The following is a 12,568-nucleotide window of genomic DNA, read 5'->3' as shown; positions in this document are numbered from 1 at the left end:
GTAAGTCGAGGACTATCTGTAGGACCTAAGACACTACATGCGGGTTCACCCCCCCCCCCCCGAGTTACACATTTCTGACAACTTTTGTGGGTAACGTTTCTCTGCATTTACCTTAAAAACTCAACCAGAAAGTATAAATGGCCGAACGCTTTGCTAACAACTGTAGAACTGACTTTGCACCAATCCTCGGTCAACAACCTGTCACATAGCCACCGTTTGAACTTTTGAAAGGCTTCTGACCCAAATTTGAAGTTCTGAATTCCACCTACCGCCCCCCCCCCCACCCCGTGTGTCAGGATTGTCTTATGTCTGCACTGATGACAGTTTGCAGCATCCCACAATCATGTTTCTGGCAAAAAAACCCAACAACCCCAAACCCCGTCAATTGCAAACAATGGGTTCATTTAACTATAGTGACTCCTTTAATGACCGCGGCAAAAATGTGGGAAAATCAGGTTGGAGATGTGACGGTGATCTGCTGAAAAACTGGCATGACTTACAACTGTAATTCCAGGCTCAACTGCGGTCCTACATGGAGGACTACGTTGTTATCTGTTATTAAATGAACCACTCAGCATAAGGGAATAACTCCGGCCTCTCATCCCAGCCTCCAAAGTTCATTCATGGATTACCATCTGTCTGCTTTCTCATGGTGTTCATGATGGACTGCATGAAATTCTGTTTGTCTGGCCCGAGCAGCAACGAATCCATTGCTTGTTCTTCCAGCACCGAGAGCAGCATACAGAGACCTGCATGAAAATTGCCCAAAATCAGATGTTAACTGGCCGTTTCACGCAAGGTCTGGCAATCCACAGGCTTCTTCCTTAGGGAAGAGGGAATAAATAAAAGGAAGGAAGGAAGGAAGGAAGGAAGGAAGGAAGGAAGGAAGGAAGGAAGGAAGGAAGGAAGGAAGGATGGGAGGGAGGGAGGGAGGGAGGGAAGGAGGGAGGGAGGAGAAAGAAAGAAAAAAAGAAAAGAAAGAAAGAAAGAGGAAGGAGGGAAGGGAGAGAGGAAGAAAGAAGGAAGGAAGGAGGGAGGGAGGGAAAGAGAGAAAGAAAGAAAGAAAGAAAGAAAGAAAGAGGAGGGAAGGGAGAGAGGAAGAAATAATGAAGAAAGGAGGGAGGGAAAGAGAGAAAGAAAAAGAAGAAAGAAAGAAAGAAAAAAGAGAGAGAGAAGAGGATGGAGGAAGGGGAGGGAGAGAGAGAGAGAGAGAAAGAAAGAAAGAAAGAAAGAAAGAAAGAAAGAAAGAAAGAAAGAGGAAGGAGGGAAGGGAGAGAGGAAGAAAGAAGGAAGGAGGGAGGGAGGGAGGAAAAGAGAAAAAGAAAGAAAGAAAGAAAGAAAGAAAGAAAGAAAGAAAGAAAGAAAGAAAGAAAGAAAGAAAGAAAGAAAGAAAGAGGAAGGGAGGGAGGGAGGGGAAGAAGGAAGGAAGGAGAGAAAAAGAGAGAAAGAAAGAGGCGAAAACCAAATTCTCATAATAACCCCGCCATTCTCTCTCCTTACCAAGCCAATAGTTCTTGTAATTGCCGGTGTCATACAGATGGGGGGGCAACAGGACCAATCTGGTTTTTTCAACCCCCGATGAACTATAGATATCCGGGTTTTCGAAGAGGCCCAGTTCTACCACTTTGAACAAACAGATCAGCACTTCTTGGATGTCGTAATAATCGTCTCGGTCGACTTTGCCCAGGTTCCTCGCGGTCAGGATGGCCCACCGGCGGATCTGGAAATTTGAAGCACCCCTCTTCAGATTACTCATAGATAGATAGACAGATAGATAGATAGACAGACAGACAGACAAACAGACTCACAGATTGGCTGAGTAACCGTAAAGTCCTCGGTTTCTGACAACTGGGACTGAAACTTCCGATGCTGTCGTGGTCATTCAATGAGCCACACCCAAGGTTATGACCCGTTTTTGCCATGGTAAAAAAACTTTGCTTGTCAGAAGCTCGCAAATGGAGATCATGTGACCCTGGGAGGGCTGCAACTCTCATAAAAACATGCCAGTTGCCAAGCAACTGAATCCCGATCCCGTGACTTTGGGGATGCAGCAATGGATGTTTTAAGTGCGAGGTCTGGTTTTAAGTCACTGTTTTTGGCTCCGTCGTAACTGAACGGGTCATGAAAGGGATGGGTTTTAAGCAGGGGTGAAATCCAGCAGGTTCTGGAGAACCGGTAGCGGAAATTTTGAGCGGTTCGGAGAACTGGCAAATATCACCTCTGGCTGGCCCCAGAATGGGGTGGGAATGGAGATTTTGCAATATCCTTCCCCCAGGAGTGGGGTGCCCCTGCCACGCCCACCAAGCCACACCACGCCCACCAAGCCACGCCCACAGAACCGGTAGTAAAAAAAATTGGGATTTCACCACTGGTTTTAAGTCAAGCACTACGTGTGCGCCCAAATTTTTTTATTAATCAAATGGATCTGATAAGGTGACTGGGTGGTTTATTAAACACTAAATAAAATGCAGCATAAAACACCTCTGAGGTACCTTCCAACTCTGCTATTACGTTATTCTGTTCAACAAGAAGGGCCTTAAAATTTAAAAATGCGATTAAAATTGTAGCCTACTGCAAGCAAGAATCGACGTTCTTTTCGCCTCTTCTTACAAGAGCAACCAGCAAAAAATAAAGCTCCCTCTTTAAACGTTTACTGTTAACGCCACATCCTTGGACTCTAAGCTCTGTTACTCCCAAGGAAGCCAGGTTTACAAAAAAAAAATTATTATTAAAAAAAATTTAATCTGATTAATTGGGGTTTTAAATTTTTAATAATTTATAGGGGGTAATTGTGTTTTAGTCTTGGCCAATTGAATGAGTTTTTTAAGGGTTGTTTTAATATTGTCTGTTTTTCTGTATTTTAACTGGCTGTTCACCGCCCTGAGTCCTTCGGGAGAAGGGCGGTCTATAAATTAAAATATTATTATTATTATTACAAACCAAGATTTGCCGTTGGCCTATGGATCCAAATTGGTTCAGGGACCAAAAAAACAAAACAAAAAAAACAAAAAAAAACCCCATTAACCTTGCAGATTCAAATATTTAAACGGGGAGGAAGAGGTTTACCACATTAAGATCCTGCTGGGTACCAGACTCACTGCGTTTGCTGTGGAAATGCAAAGAATTTAGCCTCTGGAGACGACAAACGTTAGCAGAGAGAAAGGAAACAAACCGGAGCGACTCACCGTTTCATTGGGGTGCACCATGAGTAAATAGATACCGGGGTGTTTGCCAACTACTTGGTAGGAGTAGTTCATTTCCTCCATTTTGCAAAGAGCATCTACGCACAGCTCGCCTGCAAGCGAGAGAGAGGAAACCGCAAAGTCAGACAGGCAGGCCACAAAAGCAAGATGTTATGCATCCTTGGGAAATCAAAGTCACACTCGGGCGGGGGAGGAGGGGGGGATGCTATTCATCTTTGGCCTTCCAAGGTCAAAGCCATCACATGCTCCTAGATCTTTGCTTTTTCAAAAGACAAGAAAGCTCCTTTATTTCAGCCCCCTCCCTCCCCACAAATATGTTTTGAAAAGTTTGCCTTTCACTTGAAGGGAACTGCTTGGGGGGGGTAAGAACAGATAAGCAGAGGGGAAATATTATCTGTCGTTTCACACCTCCTCGTCTACTTGGCTGAAGAAATTTTGCAAGCTCTATTATTATGCCAGCTGTGAACAAAACCCAAGGTGAGTTTATCTAAAGGGTGATTAAGAAGGGGTGCGATAAAGGCAGGAACGCTGAAAAAAAGTTTTATTTAACATCCACAGATATAACGGCAGGGAGCTGGCAAAATTGGAACACACAATGTCCAGGTGCAAACATTTATCTTAGGCGCTGGATTCAGGAAAGAAAGCCCCTGAATCCAGCGATTTGGGAAGCTAAGAAGAAAAGCCTCAGACAAATTCGATTCTTACTGGTTGAGGAATTCTGGGAGTTGAAGTTCACAAGTCTTAAAAGAAGCCAAGTTTGGAGAGCCCTGACTTAGATAAAAACTGTTCTGTGCACAGCAAAAGGGGGGGGGGATTTTTTGCGGGGGGAGCCAAGTCACGTTCTCAAAACTTCTGCCAAAGTGCAGAGACGTTTGACAACAGATATAAACTGTCAAGATATAAATTGGAGAGGTTTGAGAAGGTAGACAAAGAATGGCTAGGAAATTTTGTGATTTGCCAGCAGCCTGCGGAGCTGGCAACGAGTCGGACAGCGATGAGGCTGAGGAAGAGCGTGGGCCAGTCCTGGAGGCTGGGGAAGGCCCGGATGAGGGCTCTGCGTCGGAGGTGGGGCCAGGGCCATCGGGGAGCGATGTGTGGACTACGGAGCCTCCAGAGGCTGACAGTAGAGAGGCAGAGGAACAGGAGGAGCCTGTTCCTAATGCACGTATGAGAAGAGCTGCCAGAAGGCAAGAGCAGCTCAAGCAAAGAGGACGACTTGGGAGTAAGGCCAAGAGATGATTGGCCCCTCCCATAAGGCTTAAAAGACCAGCAACGGCATTTGGGCTCTTTGCTGGAAAACAACGTTGATAGCTTTGTCTTATTGCATTTGTTTTGTATCGGCGTCTTCTGAACTTTTGCCAAGAAAGGCCTTTGGCAGTTTGCCTAATTTGACCAAGGTTAGTGATAGGACTGAGGAATTGTGTTGGGGAGAATCTGCTTTAATTTAGTTGGACTACGCTGAGAATGAAGTAATTCTCAGCTGTTCTAATAAAGTTTGTTTTTACACTGACTGAGTTTCCTACTACCTATTTGGGCCTGGGTGACAAGAAATGACAGGTAGAGTCTTTGGACCTTAAAGTGCTTTGGGAGGAAAACAAATAATAATTAAAGATTTGCTATTCCCTAGTCTTGTTTCACGAGGCTGCATTATAATATCTCCGAGCTTGATCGTTTCCTAGCAGACTAGATAACATAATCAGTGCATCGAGGACCTCACAGTCCTCCTCCCAAACCCCACTCCCTTCTAGCACTGATGATGTTAGCTAGTTGGGTCATGAAACATCTGCAAGAGGACAACCAAGCTCAGAGAGCACCAAGGATCTGATCAATCTGGGCTTGAGCGGATTGTGGTGATCTCTGCTCAAAGAACTGGGCGAAGAGCCCCCCCCCCACCTTTCAAAACTCACTGAGATGTTCATGCAGCAGCAGGTAGGGATACTTGAGGATTTCCAGCAAGGGCACCCGCAGACGTTTCTCAAAATTAGGACCGGTGTAACAGGAAGTCAAGGGAGTGACTCGGTCTTCCTCCACCAGGAAGAGGTCGTTTTCGTCGTCCTCTTGCATGGACTTCTCAAAGTGGTCAACGAGACGGGAAACTTCCCAATCCCACAGGATCTGCAGTTGGAAATGCAAAGGGCAATTTTAGGAGCAGCCTTTTTTTTTTTTTTTGCTGAAAGGAGAAGGGGAAAAAAAAACTGAATACACAAGCTAACTGGGGAGCTGGTAACAACCGCTTAGGATCAAAGTAATCGTCATCGAAGTTACCATTACAATTATCATCTTGATAATGCAAGTACAATTATTTATTGTATTTTATAAAACAATTTGATACATATCTAACCACCCAGCGATGGAAGTTCTCTATACAAATCATCCCTCTGTCGGAGATTAAGAAGGTGGAGGGGGGGGACGACGACCAAAAAGGACTTTATAGATGTTTTTGAAAATGTATTACTTGAAATGGACACGTTTTAAAAAAAATCCACTCCAAACTTTAAACTGAGGATAAATAAACAGAAGTATCGAAGTGAAAGCAACTAAGCAACTGAGTCTTGCCAAGATACAAGATTAAGTACCAACATTACGATCAGTTCATTTTTTAAAAAAAACAACACAAGTTTTTTTCAAAGTATGGTGTGTGTTTTTTTTTTTTATAAAAAAGGAAAAAAACTACTATTTCGGAGTCGTGTGCCCGAAAAAGCCCAGAACACGACGACGATAAAATCGCAGCCAGGATTGTATTTGCCAAAAATTGGAAAAATGAAAGACTTCCATTGCAAGATGGAATTATTATGAAAATATTGGAAAGTGCAGAAATGAGTAAATTGACATTAGAAATCAGAGAACAGGAAGAGAAACAATTCTATAAAATATGGGATCTCTTTTATCAGTGGTTACAGAGATATGTTAAAGAGATTTAAGTGAGATTGCATAATGAAAATGTCAAATTATATGATGGAGTTTAGGGAATGAGATTGGAGATGCTTAACATTAAATTAAGAAAGCTGATTGTAATAGAGAGAATGACATGTTATTCTTAATTGAGATTAATTGATTAAAATGTTGAGAGAGAGATATTGATAAAAAAAATAAGATTGATAAATTAGTTGTAATGAACATGGTGATCTGCACAAAGACTGATGACCAACCCACCGACGCAACGTATTTGGATTGAAGATTGTTTTATGCATGTGTGTTTGTAAAAAATAAAAAAAAAGTTTTATATATATATATATATATATATATATAAATAAAAAAAGAATCGGCAAAATGCCAACCTCGCCCGAGTGGATTGATGCCCAGGATCACAGTACCTGATGCAAAGACGGAACCCCATCTCTTGCTTTGTGGTACTCCTCCACGCATTCCAGACAGTAACAGAGGTCATCGTTGGCTGCAGAAACATCTTTCGGAGGCAGGGCAGCAGAGGCATAATTCGCTAGTAGCTTGACGGTGGCGGGACCACCTGGCGTACACCAGCAACATGTACTCATTCTACAGGGAGGAGAAAAAGGAGGCGATGGTTCCGATGGAAGTAGACTTGTAGCTCAGGGTTCAAACCTGGTGTTCCTTGAGCTTGGGTGCTTTCTTGCAGATGTTTCATGACCGAACTACGGAACATCATCAGTGCTAGAAGGGAATGGGATTTGTAGAGGAGGAGGAGGAGGAGGGCTGTGGGTTCCTTGATGCTCTCTGAACTTGGTGGTTTCCTTGGAGACGTTTCATGACCCAACTAGGGAACATCATCAGTGCCAGAAGGGAGTGGTGTTTGTAGAGGAGGAGGAGGACTGTGAGCTCTCCTTGGTTCTCTCAGAGCTTGGTTGTTTTCTTGCCAATGTCTCATTAGATAGCACTGATGGCATTACCTGGATGGCTCTGAAACATTTAGCTATGATTGGGCACATTAACTTTGGGAGATCAGCCTTTATACACCTCTATAGATGCCACCCGTGTCCCGTTTTTAAGCCTTGGTCCCCTTTTTATCTAGTTCTGAGTTGATTCTAATGTTTTAATGCCAAACGGTTTTAATGTTCTTATTGTTTTATACTATGTTTTCCTACTGTTGCAAGCTACTCACGGTCCCTTGACAGCTGCAACGCAAGAGAGGCTCCTGCGGTGTCAGTACAAACCCCCATACCTTGAAATACGATTTGTGCAGAACACACACATAAAAAAAACCTGCTGTTGCTCTCCCCAGATGCCAGCCCGTAAAAAACAGCGCAGACAAAATAATTAAAGCAAGTCTTTGGGGTCTGTAAGACATCGCTGCTTGTCCAGTTCATCCCATCATGTGGCAAAGGAGTCCCTTCTATTAATGAGATTAGAGTAATCACTACCAGTCCAGGCTAGTCTGAAATGATGCAATACTTGCCCTATGACAAAGAAACTTTTCTTAAGGCTGACAAGATTTATAGCCAGTGTGCATTTGATTTAACAATTGACCGGAGGAGAAAAAAAAAGGAATTAAATTCCCTAAGGGAGTCTCAGTTTCTATTCCTTGAAGGTGCAGCAGAGAGAGAAAAACAGAGAATCAATGACTGTCTAGCCCAGGACCAAACCCTAGCGGGAAATGCTAAGGAAAGGATTCATTACCAGAACAAACAGAAATATTCCTGCGACTAAAGAAAAGCAGACCACCGAGAGATTTCCTGGCTGCAGCAGCTTTGCCCTCAATTCAGTCTGTTCTATATAAAGCACCAATGGCAATTCACGCTATCTAACGACAACCACGCAGAGCTGAACTGAGTGTCCAGAGACAGCGGAGGGAGAAAGCTACTTTTAAACACGGCGACTGAACCGATTCTAAATTTCAGAATAAAGTTCAAGATTGGATAATGGAAGTTATTTTTTGGGGGGGGGGAATCAAATTGTGCTTCCATATTATAGAGGCTTCAAATTCTCCAGAAACTCCGAAACATGTCTGTGTTTTGTCTCCTTCAAGTGCAGAGAAAAAGAGGAAGAACCTATTTCCCCTGCTCCCTTTCTCCTGGCAAACTGACAAGAAAATTCTGCACAAATCCATTTTGAAATCTATCGCAGTTGCTGGACAGTTGCCTTATTTTATTAGCAATGCATTTCACCTTTTATTGCTTTCGGATTCCTTTCTCAAAGAAGCCACAATAACCGAGCTCGTGCGTCACACTAAGCCACAAACTAATTCACAAATAGTGACATCCGACACGGAAACAAATATTCGATTTGGATTGAAAAATCCAGTCCTTGCACCTGTTACAGGTAATCCTCAATTTACAACGGTTTAGTGACTGTTCGAAGTTACAACGGCATCGAAAAGAGGAACTTATGACTTTTTCACACTTGCAACCAATGCAGCATGGCTTCCAGCAGAACTCTATAAAAATTTACAAGAAATATTAGGACTGCCAATGCTGGAGGTCTATAATGAAGCGCTATCAAAGGCCAAGTTCCCAAAAACATGGACAGAAGCATATATTACATTAATGCCAAAAGAAGATACAGATCCCCGACAGAAAACTACAGACCAATATCATTATTAAATGTAGAATATAAAATATACGCCTCTAATAATTTCAGAGGGATCAAAAAGATTCTTAAACGAATTTATACATCCTGATCAGAATGGTTTCCTACCTAGAAGACAACTGAAAAATAATATGATTATCTTGAATGTACTGGAATATTATGAAGCCCATTCTGAGAAACAGCTAGCGTTGATTTTCTTGGATGAGCAAAAAAACCCTCTGATAATATGAGCTGGGAGTTTATGACACTACAACTGACTCTATGGACTTTGGCAAAAACTTCGTTAATACGATCAAAGCAAAATATTCCAAATGAACGGCAAAAGTGTTACTAAACAGGGAGATAACAGAAAATTTTAGCATAAGTAAAGGCACAAGGCAAGGATGTCCACTATCTCCTCTATTATTCATACTAACCCTGGAAGTCTTGCTTAGAAAGATCCAGAAATAAAAGGTTTGGAAATAAAAAAAGGACACTACAAAGTACAAGCATTCGCAGACGACTTACTATTGGCAACTCATATTTATGATGGTTGCAGTGTCCTGGGGTCACGTGATCCCCTTTTGTGATCTTCTGACAAGCAAAGTCAGCTGGATTCACTCGACAACTTTGTGATTAACTTCACACCTGCAGCCAGTCACTTAACAATTGTGGCAAACAAAAAGTTGTAAAATGGGGCAAAACTCACTTAACAAATGTCTCGCTTAGCAACGGAAATTTTGGGCTCAAATTGTGGCCATAAGTTAAGGATTAATTGAACTTAGCAGTTCATTCTTCTACGATGTGGCTTTTGGGTGAAAAAGAAACCTAGCAAAAATGACTGGCCCAAATCAAAACTTATGTAAGTTTCTCTCTTGGGAATCCTTCACGTTTCCTTCCTTGTACCAATACAAAGTCAAATTATCTCTAATTTGTTTTCTTTACCCTCTGTGACAGGGGGGCAGTGTGCACACATGTGTATGTTTATGAAAGAGATTAGTGTGTTTCTCTCCACAAACAAGATTGGATATACAGAGAGTGTGTTTAATTTTACAAATGCAACTTGTTAATACCAAACAGTAAATAACTACTTGCAACCTTTGTTTTTGGTCTTATCTCTGCGGTTTCAACTCTTTGCGAGGGGACAATTCAGCTCTAAGGGGGAGGACACTGCAGCGCCTGTGCGAATTTTGTATTCTACAAGGTCAAGGTGATGAAATAGCATACTTAAGTAGTATTATAGATGTTTCCTCAGATTGGACACAGCTGGCCTTGATAATTGGAGAGAGAGAGAGAAACAGAGAGAAGCGGGAGGGAGAGACAGAAAGGAGGGGGGATGAGAGACAGAAAGAGAAAGGATAGAGAAGAGGGAGAGACAGGGAGGGAGGGAGGGAGAGTGGAGAGAGAAAGAGGAAAGGGAGAAAGAAGAGGGGGGAGAAAGAAGAGAGAAAAAGAGAGAGGGAGAGAAAGAGAGACAGACAGAAAGAGAAAGAGAGGAAGGATAGAGAAGAGAGAGGGAGAGAGAGGGAGGAAGAGAAAGAGAGAGAGGAAAGGGAGAGAGACAATCAAGAGAGAGAGAAGGTAGCAAGACTCCCATTTGCCTGCGCCTTAAGAGCCCTTCCTTGCAAAAGGGGAAAACGACATGGAACTCCTCCAGGGATGCTTTCAAAGGAGCTCTTTTCCATACATTCAATCCTCTTCTCCCTCTCCTTCTTTCCTTTCCTGCAAAGGGGGGGACGGACAGATTCACGTGTGTGTGTGTGTGTGTGTGTGTGTGTGTGTGTGTGTGACCTTTAGGGACTCCCTGGTGTGCCTTCGAACTCAAACACCTCCTCCTCTTCTGTTTACTGCAAAGGGGGGAAAAAAAACACAACTTCCACAGGGTCCACTATTTTGGACTAGTTTCCCACCCACCCCCCAAATTACTTGTATAAGGATTATTCTCTCTATACTATTCACGTTGCCTTGTGTTTTTTTTCCCCCTATGGACTGCTCCAGAAGAGGCTAAACCAATTTCATTACATATAAGATGTACAATGACAACAAAGGCTATAATAATAATAATAATCGTAATAGTAGTAGCAATAATAATAATAGTAGTAGTAGTAGTAGTAGTAGTAGTAATAATTGTAGTGCCGGTTTTGGAAGGCAATATTCTTTCTTGCTTCTTAACTGCCACATATTCTAGCTGTAGTAGTTTACATATTTTACACGTAGTAGTAATACTACTAGTAGTAATACTACTACTACTACTGCATCATGCAGTCCTAAACGCTTGGGAAGTGTTCGACTAGTGATTAGCGATACGAAATCCAGCATAGTTCTCGTTTGCTGTGTATACTGTCATTTTGTGTATAATAACAGTAGTAATAGTAGTAGCAATAATAGTTATAACAGTAGTAGTAATAACAGTAGTAGTAGCAGTAGTAGTAATAATAATAATAATAGGTTGATACCTAGGAATAATAATGATAATAATAATAGGTTGATACCTAGGAATAATAATAATAATAATAGGTTGATACCTAGGAATAATAATAATAATAATAATAATAGGTTGATACCTAGGAATAATAATAATAATAAGTTGATACCTAGGAATAATAATAATAATAATAATAATTGGTTGATACCTAGGAATAATAATGATAATAATGATAATGATAATGATAATAATAATAATAATAATAATAATAATAATAATTGGTTGATACCTAGGAATAATAATGATAATAATAATAATAATAATAATTGGTTGATACCTAGGAATAATAACAATAATAATGATAATAATAATTGGTTGATACCTAGGAGGAGGAGGAGGAAGAAGAGAAAGAAGAAGGAGAAGAAGTTGATACCTAGGACGCTGGCAGCAACCCGTATCAGCCAATAGCACCAGCCAACTGATATCTGTGACACGTTTTTAAACGTTCAGTCGACTTTCATGTTTAATGAACAAGAGAATAATAATAATTTCCCTGCATTTGACACCCCCTCCCATCCCTTTTCCTGCAAAAGAGAGAGAGCTTGGCCTCAATGGGTGTGTGTGTGTGTGTGTGTGTTTGTGTGTGCAAAGGGAGCCCTGAATAGGAGGGGAACCCAAGATGGGGACGGGGGGGGGGGGAGACACCAGCCCTGGGACAAAGTGTGGGGGGGGCTCCACTCGAAGACAGACCCTCCCTGCCCCCCCCCCACCTTAGAGGGGCCAAACCAAACTGAGGGGTGTTTTTTTCCCCCCTCCCTTCCTCAATTCTTCGCAGCGTCGTGGGAAGGGGATTAACCCGGGTTTGGGGTGTGTGTGTGAGAATGACCTCCATTGGAAGTGGGGGGTTTAAGGGCCTTCCTCAGCCCTTCTGAGGTAAAAAAGGAGGGCGCCCCATTTTCTAAGCTGTGAGGGGGAAAAGAAAGCGAGGGATTCCCTTCCCCCCCCCCACCACCCTCACCTCTCCCTCCGGGTCCTCGGGTGGGCAGCCGCCGGCCCCCAACCGCTGCCATGAGCCGGCCCGCAGGCTCGACCGTCGTCGTCGTCGTCGCCACCTTTTCTCTCCCGCCGGCGAACGAGCCCGGCCCCTTCTTCAGCGCTCCTTCCGGTGCGGCAGGCCCCGCCCCCCGCGTGGCCTCCCTTCCCAGGCGTGGGATTGGCCGCCCCGCCCTAGCCCCGCCTTCGCCGGCTACCATAGAGGCGTTGGGGGAAAAAAAAAGGAACGTTCCGCCTTTTTTTTTTATCGGCTGGGATAGAGCGGAGGGGGAGGGCGTAGAGCTAGGAAACGTGAAGAGGAGTAAGCGGGCAAAACGCCTACTTCCGGGTTTGTTTGTTTGGTTATATCATAGATGCATGAAAAAGTCTAAAAGTCAAAAAACCGAGGCCTACGGACGGCTACAGC

General features: G+C 43.0%; 1 protein-coding gene across 1 annotated transcript in view; it reads right to left on the bottom strand.

Annotated features, from left to right (window-relative positions):
* The window catches only part of SETX (senataxin), a 46,833-nt gene extending 34,586 nt beyond the window's left edge, over nucleotides 1-12,247 (bottom strand). The window contains exons 1-6 of the mRNA XM_058159456.1: nucleotides 12,128-12,247; nucleotides 6,518-6,698; nucleotides 5,111-5,318; nucleotides 3,186-3,295; nucleotides 1,501-1,720; nucleotides 633-749 (exon numbers count right to left, since the gene is read on the bottom strand). Of these exons, the coding sequence (XP_058015439.1) occupies nucleotides 633-749; nucleotides 1,501-1,720; nucleotides 3,186-3,295; nucleotides 5,111-5,318; nucleotides 6,518-6,697 (835 nt within the window). The 5' untranslated portion in view covers nucleotide 6,698; nucleotides 12,128-12,247. The remainder of the gene's footprint in view (nucleotides 1-632; nucleotides 750-1,500; nucleotides 1,721-3,185; nucleotides 3,296-5,110; nucleotides 5,319-6,517; nucleotides 6,699-12,127) is intronic.
* Nucleotides 12,248-12,568: the final 321 nt, after the last annotated feature.

Source organism: Ahaetulla prasina, chromosome 16 (assembly GCF_028640845.1).
Source record: "Ahaetulla prasina isolate Xishuangbanna chromosome 16, ASM2864084v1, whole genome shotgun sequence".
Classification (NCBI taxonomy): domain Eukaryota; kingdom Metazoa; phylum Chordata; class Lepidosauria; order Squamata; family Colubridae; genus Ahaetulla; species Ahaetulla prasina.
Note: the sequence above shows the minus strand (reverse complement) of the source record. Positions and strands in the feature narration are given on the sequence as shown.